General features: G+C 31.9%; 2 protein-coding genes across 2 annotated transcripts; both read right to left on the bottom strand.

Moving 5' to 3' along the window:
• Positions 1-18529: 18529 nt before the first annotated feature.
• LOC143912626 (uncharacterized) lies at positions 18530-21273 on the bottom strand. The gene is made up of 4 exons (XM_077431920.1): positions 20443-21273; positions 20187-20355; positions 19678-20106; positions 18530-19594 (listed from the first exon to the last, which is right to left on the bottom strand). The coding sequence occupies exons 2-3, from the start codon at positions 20214-20216 to the stop codon at positions 19834-19836; spliced, it is 303 nt and encodes a 100-aa protein (XP_077288046.1). The 5' UTR covers positions 20217-20355; positions 20443-21273; the 3' UTR covers positions 18530-19594; positions 19678-19833.
• A 2188-nt stretch (positions 21274-23461) lies between these two features.
• LOC143912624 (uncharacterized) lies at positions 23462-25484 on the bottom strand. The gene is made up of 3 exons (XM_077431917.1): positions 25381-25484; positions 24847-25266; positions 23462-24761 (listed from the first exon to the last, which is right to left on the bottom strand). Exons 1-3 carry the CDS (start codon positions 25477-25479, stop codon positions 23622-23624), a joined length of 1659 nt encoding a protein of 552 aa, XP_077288043.1. The 5' UTR covers positions 25480-25484; the 3' UTR covers positions 23462-23621.
• Positions 25485-26937: the final 1453 nt, after the last annotated feature.

Here is a 26937-nt window from a genome sequence, read left to right as displayed (position 1 = left end):
TCTAACTTGTATACAAAATCGCTTACTTAAAGTACACTTGCAATAATAATTACAGAACTGGTTCACATATCAAATGCTGAGCTCGGAGAGTTACATCGATGATATAAATTACAAAATCCTATACAGAAGAGCCGTGTCTTACGATGGAATTCGGTCAATTATAACAGTCACGCCTTTTCGACGACCTCCTGTATAGAATTCGAGCATCCGCGAATGACATAACGATGCAGAGTTGGCCTTGTTAGTCCCACAACTCTCGATTGAGACATTCATTGCCTCGCATCGCTGCATCTGGCGATCTAACATTTTTACATATCGCCGGAGCGTGACTCGATATCAAATAAAAACCATATTTCAGTAAACAAAGTGTGTTATGTGTTTAAATATCCCGCGAGATTATCTCTCGCGAAGGTCGGTCGGACCTTTCACCGGTCACAATTGCGGATAAGCAGATCTCATCTGTTATACATAGACACTTGTCGGATTCGATTCGGCTGTGCGATTCTTTTTGCATCATTGAATAATCTGTTTAAGTGAGTTTTTATTGACGGAATCACGATCGATGGCAATCATGGGTTTGAAAGTGAGTCTGTTAATCGTGACCGGAATATGGCAATGTTTCATAATATAATTTAATGTTAAACATTAATCCCGGCAGATTACAATGACCTTACCCAAATGAATGCTTTGGGAAATTTATATTCATTAAGAAGCAATTAGAATCAACAGGTATAATATCCTGTAAATAGAATGTCCACATACTTTAAAATATGTACCTACATACAATGTAGTTGTGAAGTAAGATCGATTGTAAATGTTTGGGAAGTCATTTGTTTGCGATACGAAATCGATTATTTGGCGAGTGAAAGCTTTTTCTCATTGGAAGTTCGTTGAAAGCTAATGGCAAATCCAGTTTGTAAATTTGTATTTTGATGCGTTCACGCTCGCTTGGCAGTTAGCATCATCGACGTATCATTCAAGATTTTTTGTTGGAAATTAGTAAACCAGTCGTAGATATCGATTATGCATTTTGAAATCTGGCATTTTATTGCCTGTCAATTTTGACCTACAATGCTGAATTTTATTAAGTTTTAGCGTGTCATTCTGAAATTATATTGATATGATTAGTGTAATTGCCCGTCAGAAATGACGGGCTGTAATTTATTTCATTGCTTTTTTAGTTAATCGTATCTTGTTAGTATTAATCCTTACTTATTAATCAACGTCTTACCCTTCTTCGTGAGCTCTAATTTTGTCTGAAACGAAAGGAAAAATAATGACCACACTAGGCGGCGTGTGACGATTTCGATCTTGAGATATTTGAAAGCGTATTTTTGTCTTTTTTATTAATACGATGGCAGAGAAAGTGAAAAAATTGGCAATGAAGGTGTATAAATGAGGTAAGTCAACGACGATGACCGGTGTGACCATATGTACCCGTCGAACACGTGAAACTCTCGCCTTTTGCTTTCGTACTTTCTTCTCCAGTTTACATCCACATGAGAAGAAAGTCATGGCATTGATAGTTTCGCTGGTATTAGAATATTTGTACATCATCAGAATCAATTCAAACGGTGTCAAGCAATCATATCAATCAATTTCATTCATCTAGATGTGAATTGACTTATTATGAAGTAGGAGTAATCAATCATTTTCATATGTGATCTACCATTTGATTGCACGGAACATTCAGTGGAATATTATTATTTTAGAAGCCCGTTATTATTTGAACTTGCTTTCTTCTCAATCAATGATATACATATACAAACACATATTTGCAATGAAGTCAAATAAATAAAAAAACAATTGAAGCCTCTCAAATTTTAAATAAACAAACAAAAGATTTTTTTTGTTTATTTTCATACATATTGAGAAATTTAATAATACAACCGAAAGAGAAAAATATCATTTCGCATTCATACTAGTGTATGAAAATTAGGCACATTAGATTAAATAAAAAATTTACTTCGATAAGTAGAAGAAGTATGAAAATATGTAAAATTGGCAATTTACAAGACTGTTATAGTCTCTAGGTGATCGGATAAATGCACTTAAGAGAGCCGCACTATCGAGACATCCAAATTTTCAAATATACTCAAGAAAAACTAACGCAATAGAATTCCACAAAAAATCATCAAATGCAATTTGTATGTTATCCGAGGGTGCTAACCCTTTTTTACTAACCTCTTCTTATGTACATTCAGTGCATTTTTACGGGAACCTAGTCTCCATGTACTCCATGTTCGTCCAGCAGTGGATGGCGAATCCCCAACAGGTTTCCATTATAGGGACGCTAAATTATTAGACTCTTTAGTACCCGGGTAGTACGAGTACCTATGTAATTATGTAAGTAGCATAGACTAGCATATAACGCTTTCGAACAAAGTGATCACGGGCTCAACCCCACCGGTTGTTGCTAGCTAGACCTTGGATATTTTACTCCAGGTCGATCATTCTCTATCAGAGTTTGCCAAGATCTTGTATATTTATGTAAAGTGTTACTTTAACTTTTATGTACGTGTTACTTTAATTGTAAAGCTTTTCTGCAAATCATCAATATTTTGTTAAATTTTCCCGCCAAATTAAGACGTATCTATTATGGTACGTATTATTGCATGGCGTTAGAGCTTCTTTTTCAGGTCAAAGTCGTCTAAAGATCGATAATAAATGCATTTTTCATAGCAAACGACCGTCGCCGCCTTTGACAAGTGGTGTATTGTTAACGCTGCCGTTGCGCAACACTCTTCGTGACCGTTCGCCACTAAAAAGCATTTCAAAACTCACACAGAACGCATTCAAAACTTTCTGCACATTTCGTGAAAAGCTTTATATGGAATTAATTCGTTACGACAAAATGTATACTTGATAAATAAACATCGTACGAGACGGCGTTCGTGTGGCGTTTCGTACAAGGCTCATAATAAGTTCGAATTTGGCGTTGACTTTAAATCGCAAGCAATTAAAATTAGGACAAATCACATTTAATGCACTGTATTATGAACATACTGGTATCTAAAACACTAATGGGTCAGTGGATAGGTGCTGCAACTGAAAATTTACTGTTCAAACCTTATCAAGTGAGAATATTTATTAGATTTTCACAATACTTTTAAAATTGTAATATATAAACACCATCAAAAGTAGGGATAATAAACAATACAGGTATACCGGTTAAACGGTAAATCAACAAAATTGGGCCATCGATAATTACCGGTAAATTGGAAAATTAAAAGTAAAAGTAAATATACAGATATATTATTGCATAATTTGTATATTGCATAAACAATCTATGCAAATGGCTTATTGTGGATTAGGTAGTCTCTGGAATTTTCAATATTATATGTCCAAAAAGATGCATACGCTGATGCTTGCTTAAAAGTAGCAACACATGCCAACCAATCGCAATAAATACGATCCAAACTTTCAAATGGTACAAATTTAAAATAAATAAATATGATTGGTTAAAACATAAAAAAATCGATGTATTTAAATGACATTATTCACCTGACATTTATTTTTTATTATTTATGATTCAATTTAAGTTGACGTTTTTAGGAAAAGTAACCACATACAGTTATCTAATTCACCGTTTACTGGTAAATGAGATTTGAATAGTACAGTTTTTCTTTCTTTTTTGCATTTAAATGTCTTTGTAGTGACGCAAAATTGTAATGAAGATTTTTTTAATTAAAAAACTTGATATTTTATGAAGCAAACAAGAATATTTAGAAGAATGAGAGGAATAATTAGAAAAATATTCCTTTTGTCCATGAGATCTTTAAAAGGCCCCGAAAAACCACCGAATGAATACTTCTTTCATCTCACATCATTTCAAAGCAAAACATCAAAACCATTGTGAAATAAATGAAAGAAAATGGTTGATTTCAAAATTGAAGATATTTGCTTTAAGAATAAGATCCAAAATATAATTGTAGGTGTTTTCTTTCATTTATATGTGTTATTTCTACGTTCAAACATTCTTCAATACATACATATGTCACATTCTTTCTACTGTACGTTTGTATGTTAGTTGTTCTCAACTATTTGAAAATGCCTGTTAAAATTCTAAAATTATTACTGCGAATGCTTTAAGTACTTATGTATATTAATTAAGTTAAGCTTCTGTTTACCGTCAAGAAGGTGCCGGGTTCTATCCCTGAATGAAAATGAATTTTTCAGAGTATGCTGTTGGTCAGACCTGGATTTGTGACTCCAGGTTGATCGTTTCCTATCAGAGTTTGCCAATTTTCTCTGATTTCATTGTTGAAACGGTTCCCGGAAAAAAAAATTGGCTAAAAATCCTTCCTACCTACTATGTCACCACTATTTGAAATTTGATGGATGTACAATAAAAATTTATGTACAATTCATAGATGTCTCGTTAATTTGCGAGTTTTTTCAGTGTCTCGCAATTCAACGACTTATAATAAAAAAATGCTGCATTTGTATTTGTAATTGGCCAGGAAGGCGCATTGGGATTTTCATGTAAGGCCTTCCTGGTATATATGTAAAAAAAAAAAAAAAAAAAATTGAATTTCAAATCGTTTCACCATCCACCCTACCAGTACTGGACCATGAATATAATAATTGTCTGGAAACCGATTCGTTTTCGCTTTGGCAATCCAGTTTCAATAATGTTCTCGTATATTCCATATTAGTAAACTATGTGAAACATACACGAATGATTTATAGAAATTGAACTGTAGATAGGTACATACATAAATGGTTTCTGTTGTATAAATTACCATAAGTGCAACTAGAGAGTGAATATGCACTTTTCAATTGAAAACCGGTACCGATTCACTTTTAATGCTGATGTGGATGAAAAAAAAGCACAAATATCGCCGTAAACTGGTTCAGCAGCGTCAGTGGGTCACTTTCATCTGCATCGGACAGGAGACGACAACCTTTTTCTCGGTGAAAACCCGTTAGTGCACGACGATTATAAAAAGCTCATTTAAATATACCTATTTATTTATTTGCCTTGAATCATTTTTGTTTTTTTTCCAAGAAACGGATGCATTTAAAATTTCAGAAGCGCTAATGCGACGTGTTTAATATCAACCCGAAAAAAGCAGCAAGTGAAAGTTGGTTTCTGTATTTACAACTATCACTCAATGCTTTTAGCGATTTTTAATTTACAATCTGATTATTATATGACTCAAATGTGCAAATATGCTAATCAAATGGTCTAAAAGTCTGGCACATCCGTCGAGTTCCTGCCTGAAGATAAGATTATTTACTGTTATGGCATACGTGTAATTGATTATTCAAAGACGTTCGTAACGACAATATGTATGACCAAACGAAAGTAAAGCTGTGTTTATTACATTTGTCGTTACAGAATCAACGATTAAACGCCAACTTTCTAGGCAAAATGCGTACACATAATAATCGGTGGCTATAAATTAAGCTCAATAGAGCTGAGAGATTCGCATCGTTTATGCAAATTGCCGGACGATTCAAATTAAACTCGGATGTAATCTTAATCGCACCGTGGATTCGAAGAAGAAATCGGAGGAAAACTTTCAATCGATCGTAATTTTCCCTTTAATTTAACGGTCACGTATGCTTGAATTAATTTTTTGTAACAAAATATAGTATTTAAGTAGATATATATGTATGTATTTGATGTTTTTGTTCACGGTCAGTAAATCGTGACGGTAACAAAAAGGTGCAAACCGATGCGGTAAGGTGAAATCTTATGAAACCGCAATTTTTTTAAACAAACGTCTTTTTATTCCATCGACCATGAAAATAGTTCACAAATGAAAATAAACAATCCGAATTTTAATCGTTTATCTATATACTTAGCTACGCCATAGAAAATATTTCAAGTGAGAGAAATTATAAGGTTTTACTATGAATATACAATTTATGTATATATGTAAATATGAACATATGTAAATACGAGCAGCTGAACAATAATTTAATTGAAGAAGTTTTCTAATTTAAACTGGCTATATATTTTTATCTTCGATCTTCGATCAATGTGTTTTGCCAGTGATAAAGTATGGATGTGAAACTTAGACATTGAACGCCAAGATGCTTCACAATGCAGAATGGAACGCTGTATGCTCGGCGTAACGAGAATAGATAGTAAGTGGAATACGTGGGAGAGAAGTATGACAAGGGTAGTGGATATAGTGGAGAGAGTGAAGAGATTAAAATGGCAATATATGAGTTACGTAGCTAGAAGAATGAACGAAAGGAGGACAAAATACGAGCTCGAATGGTACTCGAGAGAATGTAAAAAAGTAAATGGAAGACTGCAAGGAAGATGGCTAGACAAAACTAAAAAAATGTATGGATGAGACTTGCTCAAAATAGAGACGAGTGAAAGGATGTTGGAGAGGTCTTCTTCCAACAGTGGATGGTGAATAGCTGTAAATGATGATGATGATATGTATGCAGATATATTTAAAATACCCAATATACTATACTAAAATATAAATACTTCAACTTTAGAAGAAGAAAAGAATTTACATTTTCCTAGAAAAATGTATCATATATTATTTTTGTTGGTATTTTCACACATATATACCTACTCAGTGGTAAAATGTGTAATAACATTATTTAAGATTTGTCATTACAGTACAATGTACACACAACGTGTTACAGTTCAAGCGTTCTCTCCGGTTCAATAATGAACATACCAGTTTGCTTACGCACGAATTATGGGCTTTGGTTTAAGAGGTAACAGTCAAAAGCTATCTTAAAATGAACTAGTGCGTTCATAAACTTACAATTAATAAATGCGCTAGTAAGTGAAAGATCGAAATGGAGAACACAACACTCAAAACAGAACGACGTCACAAATGCAAATGTACTTAAGATCACATTAGCTAAAAGGGACTTTACGCTAGCTAGACTAAGGCCTAATCGCAAACCGTGCAGAAGAATTTAAAGTATAACTCTTCAAGTATCCATGGAACTTATGTACATACCAGTGGCGGGCGGTGACTTTTCAAACAAGGGATGCTGTCCCTTGTTTGAAAAAAAAAACCGACCAATTTATTTTTTAAAATTTAATTTTATTCTTCGTTCCTTTTTACAAAATTCATCGATAACCGCATCATAGAATTTTTTATTGTTTTTTAAATTTGACATTATTTTCTTTTCGATTGCAATTAAAGCAAGACCAGAGAGTCTTTCTTCACTTTGACTACTTCTGGTGAACGTTTGAATTCTTTTCATAGTCGAAAATGATCGTTCAGCCGATGCGCTCGTGGAAGGTATCGTACAAATTAATTGTATTAAACTAAATACTTGTTCCAAAACGTCTATTAGATCATCTTTCACAATTAATTCCTTTACGTCATTTATAGATTTCAAATGAAAATCTTGCGTTGAGTACATGTAAATTAATTCGCTTTTTAATTTCATAAAATCAAAGTATTTTCCATAAGTTAGGTGGAGTGATTTCAATAGGAAATCTGGAAAATTATTTTCATATTCTTTAAATTTTTTGACGTTAAAAAATTCGAGAAATTTTAAATTTTCGATATCTCGAAATCGATTGGTTGTATTTACTGAAAGAGTTTCTAAAATTTCAGAATAGTGAAGTTTATACGTTGTTTTCACATCTTCTTCACATTCAGCATATTTTCTTTTTCTATTAAAATTTTTAGTTATTACTTTGTTCCACAATGAATCAAAATCGTCTTTTTTGTTATCTAAATATTTTACAAATTTTTTAATTTCACTTACGCAATACGATATGTCAAAGGTTTTTTTTTGTAAAATTTCAAATAAAAAATCTGCCGAATTAAATATTGCAGAAAATAAATGCAAATTGAAATTGAATTCAAACTCTTTTAAATAACGATGAAGGACTTCAGCATTTATGACAGCATCAGTATCCCATTCGTCTTCATCATTAATTATTTGATTAAATATTTCCATTAATTCTGTTTGATATTCTAATATCATATTTAAAAATTTTGCTATTGTAGTTCCATCGTGTAGGGGCAGCAGTGGGAAATCGTTTTTTTATTTGACAATCGAGAAGGGAAATTCTTCTTGAAGACTTACAAAAAAAAGTTGAAAATGACAACATACGGCTGAAAAAACGTTTGCATCCGGATATATGTTTAACAGATTGCGACAAAACTAAATTCAATCTGTGAGCGTAACAATGGACAAATAAAGAATTAGGACAAATATCTCGAATTTTTCGTTGCACTCCATTATGCTCCCCGGACATTACAGCCGCTCCATCGTACGTTTGTGCAATTAATTTGTCCAAACAACCAAATTCTTCCAAGGTCTCACGTATGTGCTGAAAAAGAGCATTAGCTGTTCTATTGGGACTAACATCGACAAATCCAACAAATCTCTCCTGAATTTCATTGTTTTCATCTACATATCTAAAAATAGTAGATAGCTGAGCTTTGCGACTGATATCTGTAGATTCGTCCACAATTATGGAAACAATTTTTGATGCACGTATTTCAGTTTTAATCTCATCTAGCAAGACTTTTGATATTGCGGATACCAAGTCATTTTGTATATGGTTCGATAGTCCAGTAAACACCGTAGAGTTATCTAAATGAGTTTTCAATTTTATGTCTGATTCACTCAACAGATACAGCAACTCAATATAATTCCCTCTATTTTCCGATTCCTGGTGTTCAAAATGTCCTCGTAAAGGTTGTTCTTGTTTTGCTAAAAAACAGATCGCGCTTATTAATTTCGACAAAATGTATCTATTTGCAGTAACTTCTTTGTTGTGCATTTCAATATTTGCTTTAAATTGAGCACTTAAAAAATTTTCTATACGAGGTCCCTTTCCAAATTTTTTAAATTGAGCAGCAGAACATATGTGAGCTTGAGAACATTCATGTCTCTTGCGCGATTTACTTAAATTGTTTAGGTCAGAAAATCCAAATTTACTCCAGACATTCACTTCTTGAGAAAATAAAATACATGGCCAACAGAATAATTTCGTTAAGTGAGCACATCCACAAATCCATGAAATTTTTTCGTATGTTTCTGTGTTAAAATACCTTTTAAATGTTTTTGTTTTAGACTGAATATTTAATATTGGTGTGGGTTTGGGGCTCTTAACAATAATCTCCTTTTCATTAAATGGGAGAGAAGCAAATCTTCTTTTCAGCACATTTTCAATTAAACAATTGCAATTATTATTGATCTCGACGACAAGTCCACTCTCATTGTTATTTTCGATATCCATATTAAAGGCAATAATGAAAACTCGTAAGTAGTGGAACAGTAAACTAAAAATAAAGTTAGACGAAACTAATTTAAATGAAAACTTAATTCAAAAGTAAAAAATAACCAACTTACAGTATAAATGATTAACTTCGTCTAAAGAAATGAATCGGCTAGCTTTTTGATAAATAACTTGGGGCGTAGCGTGCGGAAATATCGATCAACAGCGGCTTCCAAGTGAAACTCAATAGATAAGCAAACAGAGAAACCGAATCCACCGTAGAGGTTAAACAAGTGTCAACGCGTCCGCGCGAATATGACAGCCTCATAGTGCGCATGCGCAAATGGGATCGGTCCGAACTCCGAATCCATGACGCGCGCGCACTTCAGTCGCGCGCGCGTCTACTCGCCAGCGTCACTCGCCTGTGGCCGGCCGGCCGCCTATGCGATCCTATATAATGCATCATGTAACAAAAAACACGTGATATGTGAAATATATATATATACTCATATACTACATCATAATCACGTACATCACTAAGAATACATCGAAGCGAAATTCAAATATTTATTAAAAATACTCTTGGCTTTTTAAAGTTATAGGGGATGCGCCGCATCCACCGCATCCATGGACCGCACGCCACTGGTACATACCTATATAATATCTACATGAACATATCAATGGCTTGGTAAACAGAAATTGTACATATGTACATATGTACATATGTCAATTTTTGAATTTGTATCGAATTTTAAGTTTGTAGATGCTGGAATAATTCCTGGTTGTTGCTGTTTTTTTCTTTCAAGGTAATTTATGTGGTATACATAAATTATAAATTATTCCAGCATCTACATACACACTTAAACTTAAACTTAAAATTGGATACAAATTAATAAATGGACGGATATATGTATGTATGTATATGCATATAAGGGTGATAAAAACTGACTTCATTTACCAAATTTCAGACATAGGAACTAGGAATTAAATATAATATATTATTAGGGCAGAAAATGGAAGATGGGGCAAACGATTGAGAATACTTGAACTTATACTAGATAGTTTATGCAAACTATCTAACAAAAAAAATAACAAACTAGTTAGGTTGTCATTTTTCTATGTACACTATTTGGGACAGATTGGTTCTTGTATGAACAAACTAGTACGTTCAAGACGGTTGTTGGCAATTCAAATTATTTATTTTCGATTATACTAATAAATTATGTAGAAGAATATTTGTGGCAAGACCTGTCAACATGTTTAATTTAATTTATTTTTCAACTTTTCTAAAAAGGAAATTTTTCCCACATACATAGATGTTTTAAGTGTTCACCTAAATTTGACGCATAAATAATAGTAAAAACGTTGCGTAAAGATGTTATGTTAATATATATTTATATATATATGTATATATGTACATATATGTATACTACATAGTATAATCGTATTTTTTCATACCTGTTTTTTCGTACTATTATGAAATTGTCTCCAGGGCTTTATGAATAAGTTATCATGTAATTCCAAGTAAACGTTTAAACTTTGCGTGTACATAAAATTCATAAAATTTCATATTTTAAGCGTTTATCTTAAGGCGTTTATCTTAAACGATACTACGATTGACATGGCAATAAATATCTCAACACTTAAATGGTAAAAGTTAAATGAATACTTTTTTGTTCAATTATATGTGTTTATATGTGTATCAAATATAGCGCTTAATCAACCCAGAAACGATTGTTGTAAAATCAGCATAACTGACATTGATCTTGGCGTTTCGTTTGAAGAAAAGAGCCTGAAGGCTTTACGGTTACGCACGGTGAAACCAGTTAATTAAATTTGTTCCAGTCGTTAGATGAGCAGAATTTTGAGAAATTCGTATCAAGGACGTATTCGAAAGGACAATGATGGCAGAATTGTAACGAAGATAACTACGGAATCACTAGAATTCCGCCGGAAGCGGAAATTGAAAAGTGCTCATTTCGAAAATAAAAAAAAATCTTGGCCGCCATCTAATTGAACAATGTTGCTGTAAAAATTGCAATAAAAAACGGAATCGTCGTAAATTTTATTACGGATGAACGATACGTTGAGAAACAATGATGATCACAATACCACATTTTGTTCCAAGTTTAGCCATAAACATATTGGATACACTGCAATTTAAATTTGAATATTTTTAATTTCCCAATTATTGTTTTGATTCTGTACTGTAATTGTATATTGGTAACTAAAATAATTTTCCTGAGATACAAAGCAATTTGAATACATATAATAGTTCAATAAAATTTCGTGAAAAACTATAAACTCTTCACAGTATATTGTTACACATAAATAATACATATAGAGTATCATTCTTACACATAAACAGCAAAAAATATAAAAATCAGAATTGATATGAAATAGTATTTATCTAGTGTTTTAATACTCACCGATGAATAAGATAATAAATCTGAATAAATCCTGTATCCCCATGATGATGCCACTTAAACGTTTAAATATTTTTATGTATATTTATTTCTTAAGTTAAATAATTTAATAAACTTTTAAACACTTTGTCATAATATTTTGCGTATATAATATTCGTTAATCACAAAAACAAAAGAGTCCTGAAAAACATTGAATTTAAAAATAATAATATATATTTTATTTATAGAGACTTAAGCGGCCGAGCAAGCGGCAAACCTGCGATTTGAAACCCGCTCTATTCAAGTGCCCGAGTTGAACTGCCGCCACTGTTAACTGTCTCTGTTTAACCGATCGCTGATAACCTCCTACCATTTGTTTTGCTGGGAAAATGGCTAATATACCACTTTCGCACGCATAATTCATAAAACGAGATCGACACAATGTATTGATAGTGAAAATGTCAATTAACGAAGCATTTATTGCTGCTATTAACACTGACATCCTTTCATTACTATGATACTTTTTTTAGTTAAACCTACAGAATTACCTATAGCTTAAAATTAAAAATAATGTTAAGATGTTTTGAAAATAGGTGGCGTTTAAACATTATCATGACAGACATTGTGGACAGTAGATACGAAATTTATGGCACCTCACGGGATCGAATGTGAAATGCACGAAAAACCAAATATCGGAAGGCAAAGATTGAAAATCGAAAGATCTTAAGTCGAAAGATCAGAAAAAAAGGGTGCATGGTAAACGGTATATACTCACTTAATTTGCGCGAGCAGGATACAACAGGAACAAGAGAAACAGGATTTTCCTCTCGTATTAATGTGCGCGCGCAGAATACGGGAGGAAAAGCCTATTCCTCTTGTTCCTGTTGTATCCTACTCGCGCAAATTAAGTGAGTATGTACCGTTTACCATGCACCCTTTTTTTTATCTTTCGATTTTCGATCTTTGCCTTCCGATATTTGGTTTTTCGTGCATTTCACATTCGATCCCGTGGGGTAGACCCAAAATGTATCTATTCAGTTAGAGAAATACACAATACTAATAATTATAATCAGACAAATATAAATTAACTGGTTGTGATTCGTTTTATAAAATAGAAAAACTAATTAAGTGGGGTCGAAATGGATGCCTGAATTTGATAGGGATGAATTGGAGTAAAATACGAGAGTTGTTGTAAATATAATATCGCAAGATAATATCGATACATATTTTTTTATAAATTTTAAAATGTTTACATAAATTTTATGTAACTTATAGAACTTTCTCAAAATTTAATAATCGGAAGTAAAAAATACTACAAAAATTTAAACGAAATTTGGAAACTGCTATTTCTTATTAAAAGATAACTTATCGCAATCGATTTAATTTAGAATGCTTGTCGCAGTCAATTTACATAATTAAAATTTCACGCACTGCTCTCTATCAGTATCTCTGTATATAATAATATACAGTTGAAGTTTTTGGTTTACTTAATCGCTTATCGAAACGAATGGAAGCGTAAGTAAATTATTGGTATGTGAAACTTCACATTTCACTCTGAAAATGCCGATTTGTAATCGTACGAAAAAAAGTTTGTATGATATTTGAAAATGATCAAAATACGGCATCATTTGTGTTATATTTTTTAGTTGAACAGGAGTCCCACGAGTTTTATTAATAAAATATCACAATGGTGAGTGAAATCGTTTCTTTTTTCTTCTAAATGGTTATTTGTCGGCAAAAAATATTTCAAAGTCCCAAAATCGCCCGCTAGGCGAAAGTTTATTTGACGTACATACATATATGAAATAAAAAGAAATTAGAGAAAATGTGAAGCGTGTGCGGGCGACCTTACCAAAATGATGAGGATTATTGTAAGGCGTGGAAAATATGTAACGATTCCATCTTCACCAAAATTGGTCGAATAGTGAAAATCATCGTAATTATAAACAAACCCACGAATGTGGATCGAACGAGAAAATGGCGATTTGAACACTTTCGAGTATTTACGGATTTTATTTTCATTTGAAAAAAATAATTAATCACATAATTATGTACATATAAGCATATAGTATTTTAATTCTTCAACATTTACAACCTGACTTTTAATGAAACTTTCCAACTTGAAACATAATTTAGTAAATTTTAAATATTTTATTGAAAAATAAATTACTTTATATATTCGTAATAGACAAGCGTGTATTTTTTGCAATCGACAGTCAATATTGATATATGTATGTATGTAAGTCTAGTCATAATAAATCAGTAAAATTTAGATTTCATTAATTAACTTGGGTCAAAACTAAACATAAATACGTAAAAATGCACACTATACTATATAATTAACCGATAAGTTTTTTAATTATGGTGTTTTCACAGTGCATAAATGTCAGAATTGACTACGTAATTGATATATCGACAAAATCGCTTCATCAATCTTGCCTAAATCGTGACGTGTTAATTTTGCGCTTATGGAAACTGTCGAATTTTCTCCAAATTCAATAAGAAATTTACTTTACTATTAATCTCCTTTTGTAACCAGTCGTAAATTGAGTATGGAAAACGATAAGGTGCATACAAAAAAAGTGAAGGGACTCTGAAGTGTGATTGAGTGTTGAGATATAAGTTTCGATGGACGTGGGAATATATAAACATGTACGGCACAGGCAAAAAACACATCCATTTAGACTTATGTACATTCTTATTTCTGAATCAATCTATGCATTTGCAATACATATTGTAGTTGATAGTAATCATTTTGGACTAATGAATTTGTTGCGCAGTATTTATGTATGTTGAGACGTTTCAGTTCAACCATGCTTTGGTCAGCTTTAAATCTGAAGTTATTTTGCAAAACATGTTTCAATATTTCATCCACTATTGTATTATATAGTATTCGCAAACAATGATCATAGTTAGCGTGTGAAAAACGACCATAGCTTGTTAAGAACGTGAGGTTACTTTTAACCGCAAACTTGATTTATGGTCAAACAAACTAACTGCACGAGAAACGGTGAAAATTAGTGTGGATTGCACTGGCACGTTTGCAAAAATACAATGGCAACTCGTGGCATTTCAAAATTTGCCAATAAAAATTCGAATATTCGTTTGAATTAATGGTTTTAAATGTCGAGTGGAAAATTATACCTATTGAACGGATCATTGTAACAGTTATAAAGCAGGAATTTTTTTTGTGAAGAAATATTTGATCATGTTTGCTTAAAAAATATGAAACGGATGCAATTTCGAAATGTCAATATCATGTAAATGTGTGTCACCAAACTTCAATACAACAAAATTAGCTAAAGAGTGTGCTATTTTATTTTTGATATTGGTTTTGAAAAGCTTTTTATTTTTTATAAATCATATTAATAATACATCTTAAGTTTATTACAACTGTTTCTAATCTAATGATCATTCTTTATTTTACAATTTTTTCTCTCTTTATTTGAATGCTAGTGTAAAGCATAATAGGAAAAAAAACTAAATTTATTTAAGAGTTTGAATCTATTATAATACTGTTAAATATGTGCTACAAAATTCAAACCAGGAAATTTGATCAAAGTGTACATATGTATAAGTTGTCACGCTTCAAATAATATTAATAATTCTATTAATACTTTTTTGTATGTATATTAATGATATTTTCAACGTGTTCTTCCATGCATAGCATGTTGTAATATTGAATTAATTATTTATTAAGTATTGAACAATAATTTTCAATAGATAAGTATGTATATAATCTTTCACAACATATAACAACAAAATACGACACCATATAAGAGACATTGTACAATATTATACATGGTAATGTCTAGTGAAGGTTAATTGTGCCCTCGGCTTTCACTGATATTACTCGTCCAAAAGAAAGTGAAGTTTTTTCATGTTATTATTCACCAGCAATGGTGGACAAGCTTAGTTCATGACCTGTTCTTCAACTTGAACGCTAGATCAGGTGCTTTATAAAGTAGCAAGGGACTTTCGCTGGTGAAACTATCACCCAGCATCGTGATGTGCAACTTTGAAATCAGTCGTGACCCACTGACGAGATGAACAGTTCGCAAAAAAATCTCGCATGTCTTTCATTAGACATAAACATGTCTTTTTATACTCTGTATTAAATGAATTGGTATGCAAACAAAAAGTGGATTAAATTTGAGGTCCATTAATTAGGTTGAGGATTTTCGTTTTGTATGTGAGCCAGTTTTACATTTCAAGTAATCTTAACGACAGTTAGAACTAACCTATTAGCATTGAATGTGGTTCTACAAAATGAATCTTACCTATATATGTATGTATTTACATTGCACAGTAATAATATAATACAATAATACCTTAAATATTCTGTTATTAACGTTTATAAGTTTGTTTTGTACATGTTATAGTCATGTACAGTTCGTTCGTGAATATACTAGTTTGTTCATACACGAACTATTGGTTTTAGTAACAAGTGCTAACAGTCAAATGCTATCTTCAATTAGACTCACCAGGTGTCGCAAGAAACTTATAGCTAGAGGTTGTGATTTCTCGACTTTTTTTGATTCTCGAGATTCGAGAATCTCATTTTCTCGGAATATTTGAGAATCTTATTTTCTCGAAATATTTGAATCTCGAGAATTTGAGATTTTCTTTTTTGTTTCAAATCTCACAGTATAATCTCAATTCTCGAGAAAGTATAATTTTTTTTTTTTAATATAGTGAATTGATTTTTTTAGCATATAAAATCGACAACATCAAAAGGACACAAACACTACATATGTATATTATATTAGGAGTTTATAACTTTATTAAAGACATGATGAAAGAAAGATATAGAGAGATACAATACAAAATTGAATAGAAAAGAAAGTAAAATTATATAAAAAAAATATTATAAAAGAAGGCACGAAAAGAAAATATAAATATATAAAAGTAATTTAAAATAGTAAAAATAACAATATGTAACAAAGAATTTTATAAAATTCCCAGTTCCGGCACCCGGCTTTGCCCGTGTTTTTGTGACCGGACAAATAATATAAATACTGAACATCTATGCATATTAAAATACTGTATATACATTAATTAATATATAAGGAGCAAATACACGAATAAATAAATAATAAATCAAAAATCTTTGTTTTATGTGTGTTACAGTGGGGTCATATTGTCAGTGAAAATATATTTTCACTAGCGTTTTAGTGATATCATAACCGAATACTTTCCCACTAGTGACTAGTACCTACATGCACATATATGTAACTTTAAAATGGTGCGATTTCGTTGTGACATGTGTATATGTACTTATATGATGACCGGATAATAACTTACCGGACAAGTAATACAAATACTGACCATCTATACATATTACAATACTTCGCAAAATGATTTACGAGTTAAAAAGTATACAAATCAGTCAGTTTATTGAACAAAAACATCTAGTGATAAATTTAAAATATTCTCGATATTTTCGAGATTCTAATAAACGATTTCTCGAGATACGAGAATCTCGAAATTTCACAATAAAATATTCTCGAGAAACGAGAATCAAAATTTCTCGTTTCTCGAGAAATTTTGTCTCGAGTCGAGTCTCCTCATCGAGTCTCCTCTACTTATAGCTATCAGAACGTCAAGTATTTAAAAGGACAACCTATGGAATCCACATAACAATGTTGCCATAGTTTCCGTTTCCACTAATTATTAAAATATAGGATTTCCTTCCGAATTGACCCTCTTTCATTTCAAATTGACCCTTTTTCATTTAAAATTAAACCATTTTCATTTCAAGGGGTCAATTTGAAATGATAAACGGTGAATAAGGAATGAAAAACCTGTACATACATAGAGGATGGGACAAATGATTGAGAATATCTAAACCTATATATAGTTTGTGTATGAACAAACTAGTTCGTTTGCCAATTTGTTATTTTGTGTACACTGTGATTGGTTCGTGTACGAACAAACTATAGTCCACTTGGACTATAACATACATTGAAATACATTGTAAAACAGATTGTTTGATTATAGTAGTCAAATTATTATTAATGGAATACAATTATTTTCTTTTGACACCTATGTATGGTCAATGTTGTACATGAGTACTTTATATAAATTCACAACATTATTATTATAAATTTGAAATTATAGTTAATAATAGTGACGAATAAGGATAGGTTGCCAATTTATTGGGAGCCGTTTCAATAATGAAATCAGTTAAATCGCAAAATCTGATAGAAATTATTGGAATTGAACCCATGACCCTTCAGTTGATAGCATCATATGCTAACCATTGAGCTATGTTTCTGGCTTTGCTGAATTATACAAAAATTATAATAAGATTATAATTTTTCATTTTAGGTGTATAAAGAAGAAACAAATAAACAAGAACAAGTACAAAAAATGCAAATTGATTAAAATCTATTATTTACTAAATTATTGTAAAAAAGCATTTAAATTTTAAAACCACTAGTTTTTTATTTAAAATTACATAAACCATTATAAAAATATCAGTTTATTATGACATACATACATATTTAAATTCCATTATTTATTATAAAATAAAGTTATATATTCTATTTTTATAAAACTAGTGTTGCTTGTCAAACAAGCAATATTTATTAAGCTCTTTAATTTGATAACAGGTAAATTATTTGTATAATCTAGTATTCATGGTATTATTTGATAATACACGAAATTAAAATTTTTGAAGCGCTAATTTGAAACGCAAAATTAAAAATCTATCATTGGTTCTTAATCGTTTTTAGCTAGTAGAACCGTTTTAGAATCACTACAAAGCTATGGACCCCTATTAGTCTTTGAAAATTTTTTAAAAACTTCATATATGTAGGTACAAATTCTTATAGAACTTTGTGACTTTTCCATAGAGCATTTGTTATTTATTTGGGAAATACTCACAAGCAATATATTAGTATGAATATATTAATACTAGAAATATATGTGAAATACAGTATTAGCATAGTGAAAATAAAAATAGCTTTCCATTATATTTCATTTGATTGACTTTGACTATGATCCATCCACAAATCATACACTAAGAAACCTTGCAATATTAATATATTATAAATTAAGTTGTATTTATTTTAAATTATTTGGTATACATGTTCACTAAACATTAAAAGCTGCAAATTTGGCAATTTCATAATATTCTCCTCTATACTAGTTGTGTATTATTCAAATTTAAAATGTGTTACACTCCAGCGTGCGATTTCATATGTCTATTTAAACCATTTTTAAAATAAAACGCTTTGGAACACACCTCACACTTGTGGGGTCTGTCTTCAGTATGCAGTTTTATGTGTTTGTTCAGACCGGCTTTGGTACAAAATGCTTTCACACAAATCTCGCACTTGTGAGGTTTCTTTTCGGTGTGTATCGCCATGTGGTAGTTTAACGCACTCTTGAACGTGAACCCCCTCGAGCAAACGTGACATTTGTGCGGCTTCTCCTCGCTATGAATCTTCATGTGTCTATTGAGACCGCTCTTGAGCATGAACATCTTAGCACAGATTTCGCATTTGTGCACCCTGTCGGCCGAATGTATTTGCATGTGGTCTTTCAAATAGTGCTTCGATACGAAAGTTCTCGAACATTGGTCGCACTTGTGAGAACGTTCGTTGCTGTGAAGCAACACGTGTTTGTTCAGGATGTATCTCGAGAAGAAACCCTTAGAGCAGATTCGACATTTGTGAGGTTTTTCACCGGTGTGCGAGTTCATGTGATAGAATAATTGTAACGGTGCGGCGAATTTCCTCGGGCATATCGTACAATTGTGTGTACGTACTCGCATGTGCGATTTTATGTGGCATTCTAACCAAAATTTACGATAGTATGATTTTTCACAATAGTCACATGTAAAAGTTTCGTGACGTTCTTCATGTTTATTTAAAATAGACTTGTCGCTAAACTTTTTTGGACAAACATTACATTTGTATGGCTTTAGTACATATACATTAAAATTTGCATTCAATTTTTCTGTAATATTTTGACGATTTGGAACTAAATCTGCAGGTTTTTCCATCTCCTAGAAACGAAAATTGTTTCATTGATATAAAAAATCTAGCTACGTATGTACATAATAAATGATTATACTCAATGAAAATTTACCTTCACAGGACTTAATATATTATTTTTGGTCGATTCAAAGCATTGTGATAAATCTGATGAGTATAGTTTTCTATCTTCAATACGTATATTTGGATTGATTTCAATTCCAACGAATGAACTCTCTTTTCGAATATTTTTATTTGATTCCTCGCACATCTAGTCATCTAATGAATTCCATATGTTTTGATGCTTATAATTAAAATCACCACTACCAAAGCGATTCACACCAGTAAAATTCAATCGCTTATTACTCTCAATGTACAAATTTTCAGGGTATATTGGTTCAGTTTTGATATTCAGACTACTGATAAAATCACCTCTCAAGATTTTATCAGATTGTTCACAAGTTAATTTAAAACGAGCAAACGATTCTAGTTTAGGTTTGCACGACGTGCATATTCTATTAGGCAATCCATCGTCTTTTTCTACCTATAAAAGAGTATTTACAGTGCATAAAAGTATTTTATAAAAAATTATTTACAAATAATGATAGTAGATCAATATCTCACTTGGAGCTGACAACAACTCCAAATACGCATCACCCAGAAGGAATAGATATAGAGTCATAAAGCTCCTGGTATAAATACAACCGACATTTCATTACAAACAATTCACTTGACAGATGACATAAGACAGGTTTGCCAATCCATAAATTTACCACTACCAACTTCAACAATTCTGATGAAGATAAAATGATTGATGAGTAATTTATGTACATAAATAAAAAATAATAAATAAAAAATTTAAACAAATAAAAATTCTTACGTATAAGTACATGTAGTCCTCTCGAAACCTCGTAAACCTTTTCTAATACAAAAAAAAAAGAATATTTAAATATATATATCCAAAGTTATTACATATTTTTTTATATATTCAAAGATAAAACACACCTTCTAAATTGACATGACATCTTAACGCTGTAAGTTCAAGCTCCATATTCATCTTCATTTCTTTGCACAATATTTAGAATGCACAATCATTCATTACAAAACACTTTTTCATTATAATTTTAATTTAAATTCAAATACAGGAAAAAATTATATCGAAAACAAATGAGTTTATAGTCACAAGTAAAAGAAAATTCCAAACCATTTAACGAGAATATTAATACGTAAATAAGCAAAGAACGAAACCGTGTCCGATAACTTTCGAGAAAAAACGTATCAAACGAAACAATATTTCGCAAATCTTAAACGAATGGTGCAATATGTACCTGCAGTTGTGAACGCTCGCGTTTCGAATAAAATCAATAGTCGAATTATCACTGTTTTGCAATCAGAATTGCATTTAATTCTCCCAAAATACAGTCGAATGCTCGATTCGACTGATGTGTATTATTTTGTCGATTTATTTCCCGTTTTTTATTCCGATTTCAAACGTTGAAATTCGCGTAAATTTCTGATCACGGGCGTAACTTGTGAATTCAATTTAAATTAAATAAATGAGTGATCGACAATTGAAACAAGTGAAGTGGAGTGTTTTTGTATTGAATTTTAAATGTCGTTGCAAATTTAAACATCATGGTCGTGAATTTACTGGTGATCTTCGGTGAGTACTATACATATATATTTGTTTAATTTAATATTTTGACACATTATTACATATGTAAATATACATACATACATACACTATGTGTATGCATTCTACGTACATACATAAATCCCGTTTTTATTCCAATTGAAAACATTTTCAAACTTCGATTTCATTATTAATTTTAAAATTCACACACATCTAAATTGCACGTACACACGGACGGACGCACGCATGCACGCACGCACATCGAAATCGAATGACAAAAGTGTGTGTTTGTGTAATTTTTTTGTGCGACGTAATTTTTGCAAGTTTATACAGGCTTACAAACTATATATTGCCACGCGCGCCTCTATGCACAGACTAGCCCGGCGCAACAAACACGTTTTATGACACGACTACAATTGCAGTCGTATCCCACGAGCATACAAAATAATGACTGCAATTGCAGTCGTGTCCACCAGTGTTAAAAATAAAATTTTGCGGCCTTAGTTGAGAAATCCTGCTTGCGTAATATTTCAAGGCACAAAGAGTATCAAATAAATTTATTCTCATTAATGAAATTATCATGTAGATATGATCGACAATATATGTAGTATAGTATATATATATATATATATATATATATAGCAAAGGGTAATACAAAGCTACAAAAGCAATTAATTAAAATGGCGAGTGAACTAAATTAATGTCCTTAATTTAGTTCACTCGCCATTAGGTGGGAAATCCTTTTAAAATCTTCTGTCGGGCGCAATATGGTGTATATAGAGTTTAAGGGCTATTTGCAGAGAAATGTTATTACATTTCTCTGTCTATGTTAATACGCCATCTGTTGATATCACGTTGAAAAATTACTAAATAATAAAATTTACTACTATTGGTTTGAAACTCGGCCACTACTGGTTTGAAACTCGAAATTCGGTGAATTTGTCTTTCGATATAAATATATTAGACGAATTTACCATTCGGTCTACAGATTTTCGATAAAAGCGTCATTAGTGGAATAGCATTCGGTGAATGGATTTAGGTGTATTGCATTCAACCAATTTACCTGCTCCCGTTTTATAGCTATGGGGTCAGCGCCAGGACGTCGTTCATTTGAGAATGCGGTCGTGTGCTACGTGTAAACCACTTTCAAGACACGTGTTACATGTTTGTACAGGATCGATGATGATTGGTGTGAAATGTATGAGATCACTGTTTTTGATTCGTAATAACACAAGTTGTGCTAGATTCCTACAAGAGTGTCGTTTATTGGTGCCTCCAGTTCTCGAATGGATGAAAGAAGACTGGGAACGACCAATGCTTGCAGACACTGCCGTTTTCAGGTTTACACGACGGGATCTACTTCCCGGGCGGAAGTAATAGTGCCAACTTAACTATTGGGCATTTTTACCAACCGTATCTATAGGCGACATACAGTACATATGACAATAAGTAATTTACTATAGCAGCCTACTCACCTTTTGGCAGAGAAATGTAATAATAATAGAAGGGCCCTTACGAATAAATAATGTTTGTCAATATTACGCGGTACGTCTCTATAAATACGCTATAATGTACGGAATACAATCGGATCAATTTATTTAGAAAAATGTATCCCATGTTATTTATTGTGTGTTTTTGAATGCATTGTGCCATTTTTACCGATGCTTGCCCTTCTTGCGAGTAATATAAACAAACAGGAAAGTTTTTGTCGGACATACGTCGAGCACCAAGCATCAAATACGACTGATGCTAAAATTATTTAGGATTATATATGGACAATCGTCACTTAACAATATGACGCCTAAAGCCACTTCTATTAATATAACATTTCTCTGCCTTTTGGTTTTAAAAGACAAAAATTCTCTGGCTTGACATACAATTAGTCAGCAGTTTAGCTTGGTGGTTGCTTTAATACTAACCACCAATAGTTCAAGCCCTGGTTTGACATCGATTAATAATACTTAATTCTGAGCATTTATGCAGTTGATTTAATGAATATTTATTTATTTATTTATCTGCAATTTATTCTGAGTATGTGTGACTACAAGTTGGTTGATTCCTATCAGAGTTTGCCAATTTATCTGATTTCGTTGTTGAAACCGTTCCTCGTCAAATTGGCAAAACCAACCTACCTACTATTTGAATATAATTTGAAATTTATAATCTATAAATTTATATATGTAAAAATTTAAAACCATAGGGGTAGCTTAGGGCAGCTATAATGGCACAATTCAAATTTAAGATAAAAATAAAATACCATAATATTATATATTATTGCAGTATAATTTCTAAGAATTATATTCATATTATTACATCGCACATACATAAATTATTATAACATTTGGACGGTTGGGTTATTACAATTTGTAGCTGAATATTTTCGATCGTTCATATCCAAAAAATACTGCATCCCATCACTGTCAGGTTCATTTTAAAAAATATATATTTGAACAACTGTTCCCGAGCATTAATGATGTTTTCCTTTGATGAGACTTTTTATGCGTGTTTAAAGAAGATTTTCGGACAAATGCTTTGGAGCACATTTCACACTTGTGTAACTTTTCTCCAGTATGAATATTAATATGTCTATTTAGATCGCCTTTTGAAAAGAATGATTTTGAACAAGTAATACATTTGTGTGGTTTTTCCCCCGTGTGAAATTGCATATGGATTTTTAAATAATGTCTGGTTGAAAACGGTTTAGAACAGACGTCACATTTGTATGCTTTTTCAGCCGAATGAATTTTCTTATGCCTGTTCAAGCTCTTTCGGAGAACAAATGGTTTAAAGCAAATATCGCATGTGTGTGCGCTCTCGCTGAGAAAATCCAAACGATTGTGTAGTTTTGGTTTTGGTAAAAACTTTGTTATAGACATATTATTTTTGTGAGATGTGCCTCCGGTGTGTGAGATTATGTGATATATCAGAAGATACTTCTGATTGAATATTTCACCGCAATAATCACATTCAAAATTAACACAGTGAATTTTTAGATGCTTAATTAAATACGATTTACGATAAAATGCTTTCGGACATATCTCACATTTATGTGGTTTTTCTCCAGTGTGAAATTTCATGTGTCTATTTAAATCGCCTTTGGAGAAAAAATGTTTTTCGCAAATTTCACATTTGTGTGGTCTTTCTCCGGTATGAAATCGCATATGAATCTTAACATAATTTTTTGTTAAAAACGTCTTTGAACAAATTTCACAGTTGTATAATTTTTCTCCAGAGTGGATTTTCATGTGTCTTATTAAACTATCTTTGAGAACAAACGGTCTCATGCAAAGCTCACATTTGTAAGGTATACCGCCGGTGTGTGTCATAATATGGTACTGCAGTAAATTTTTTTGATTGAATACTTTACCACAGTAATCACATTCAAAACTAAAAGAATGAGAGTTTAAATGCTGATTGAAATTTGACTCAACATTAAACACTTCAGAACAAATATCACACGTGAAAGATACATTTTTTACAGGTACTATATTGAAATTTGTCTCGTTTCTTAATGTTTCCATGGAATTCCGACAATTCTGCTTCAAATCTTCAGAATGTGCCTCTTCCTAAAAAATATAATATTAATTGCAATGGAATAAATTAAAGTTATGAAGGCGTAATTTATTTGAAATATGTATGTATAAAAATTACCATTAGGAAATTATCTTGAGATTCTAGATAAGACAATTCGTAGGTAGATGAATCGTCAATATAAATATCTGGCTTAACGATTATTTCATTCATAGATACATTTTGGGAAATTTGTTTTTTCGGTTTTTCAGTCTTAAGCTGTTTGGATGTACTCCATAAAATCATATCTTTTTGTTTAACAATATCATTAGTATCAATGCACTTGAAATTCAACAGTGATGAGGCACCGCTTTCAACTTCATTTCTCCAATCTTCGTTGTACACATTGAATTGTTCAACTTTGACGTTTTCAGTCTCATAAGTATTGCTCCTAAATATTTTATCAGATTGCTCACAGGTCATTTTAAATTGAGAAAATGATATTAATTTCGATTCGCATATGGAGCATATCTTATCCGGCAATCCATCATTTTTTTTCACCTGAAAGGAGAATTACTAAAATGCTGCTACTTCGATAATAGCATACTTTATATATGAAAACATTCTACCAGAGATATTCCATTTATATTAGAGAATATACAATTAAGTATTTACTTGTAGCTGACAGCAGCTCCAAATACAGATAGCCAGCGAATGGGGCGAATCGAAGATCGGTACTGGAGGCTCTGCTCCACGACACAAACGACACTCCATCACTTTTGATTATTATCAAACACAGTGACAGCTGATCCGACACATGCCTACCAACCTACAGATATTAAATGCCGGCTGTCAATTTAAATATAAGAATACGTTCATATGAAATAAAATATTACCCTTATTAATTAATACTAGTGTTATGCCCGATAAAATATCATCGCATGGGCTATGGCATATTAAGTTATTAAATAAATAAAATAAATGTATCGGTCCTGTGTTCGATCCCCACGTGATCGTATTTTTCAAATATCTTTTAAATGGTTCGGTGATTACGGTCAAATGTGAACTGGTCACAGGACAACCGGTCACTCTAGATCAGTCACACGTGATCACCCGTCACACTAAAACTGGTCACGAAAAAACTGGTCACAACCAAAAATTAAAAATTTGGTCGAATTTTTGGGTGTGACCAGTTTTTTCGTGACTAATTTTCTCGTGACCAGTTTTAGTGTGACGAGTGATCACGTGTGACCAATCTAGAGCGACCGGTTGTCCCGTGACTGGTTCACATATGACTAGTAGTCCGTTTACCCTTTTAAATATATTTAATTTAATATTTATATTTAATTGTATAATATGAAAAAAATGGTAAAACTTCCTACCTACCTACCTACCTACATGTAAACAATAAGAAACACCAATAGAAAAATTAATCAATTAAATAAATTTTCAAAATATGGCGCTAAATGCTCTGAGACTATCGTCCTAGTTAGAGGAAATATTGGTGTACAGTATATATAGAAGTTTTTTCTTCATCGGTTATTATGTTCGTATATTATATTTCGTGTATAGTTCTTATATTATATTATAGTTCCTATATACATTTTGTTGCCAGTTTTTTAACTGTGAAGTACATACATACATATGTCGAATCGAAACGACTATTATAGTACGGCGAGCGTTATCGCGACACACAGACACACAGAATAGCGATATTATATAAATTATGCTATGCAATATAAGCATGCATAAAATGCAAAATTTTCTTTCGTATACATATACTTAAATACAAGTATTTTCTATTATATACATTTGAGGGTTCGGTGATTACTAGTCAAATGTGAACCGGTCACAGGAAAACTGGTCGCTCTAGATCGGTCACACGTGACCACCCGTCACACTAAAACTGGTCACACCCTAAAATTGGTCAACCAGTTTTCTCGTGACCAGTTTTAGGGTGTGACCAGTTTTCTCGTGACGGGTGATCACGTGTGACCGATCTAGAGCGACCGGTTGTCCTGTGACTGGTTCACATATGATTAGTAGTCCGTTTACCACATTTGAGATTTTATTTATTTAAGTTTTTTATATCTTAAAATCCCCAAAGAGAAATTCAGAAGTTTTGAGCCAACTTTTTGAATTGAGCGTGGCTTTTTTTAGCTCGTTTATTTATATCGTTAAAATTTAAATCCAATCCATACCCAAACAATGCTTTAATGAATATTTTTTTGT

The sequence above is a fragment of the Arctopsyche grandis genome, chromosome 6 (assembly GCF_051622035.1).
Source record: "Arctopsyche grandis isolate Sample6627 chromosome 6, ASM5162203v2, whole genome shotgun sequence".
Taxonomy (NCBI): Eukaryota; Metazoa; Arthropoda; class Insecta; order Trichoptera; family Hydropsychidae; genus Arctopsyche; species Arctopsyche grandis.
Note: the sequence above shows the minus strand (reverse complement) of the source record. Positions and strands in the feature narration are given on the sequence as shown.

Coding starts and splice junctions, on each gene's coding strand:
- LOC143912626 (XM_077431920.1), bottom strand. CDS start 20,216: ATGCGTATTTGGAGTTGTTGTCAGCTCCAA. Junction 20,107..20,186: donor GGAGTTGTTGTCAGCTCCAA/GTGAGATATTGA, acceptor ACTCTTTTATAG/GTAGAAAAAGACGATGGATT.
- LOC143912624 (XM_077431917.1), bottom strand. CDS start 25,479: ATGGAGTGTCGTTTGTGTCGTGGAGCAGAGCCTCCAGTACCGATCTTC. Junction 25,267..25,380: donor GGAGCTGCTGTCAGCTACAA/GTAAATACTTAA, acceptor TTCTCCTTTCAG/GTGAAAAAAAATGATGGATT. Junction 24,762..24,846: donor CTCAAGATAATTTCCTAATG/GTAATTTTTATA, acceptor TATATTTTTTAG/GAAGAGGCACATTCTGAAGA.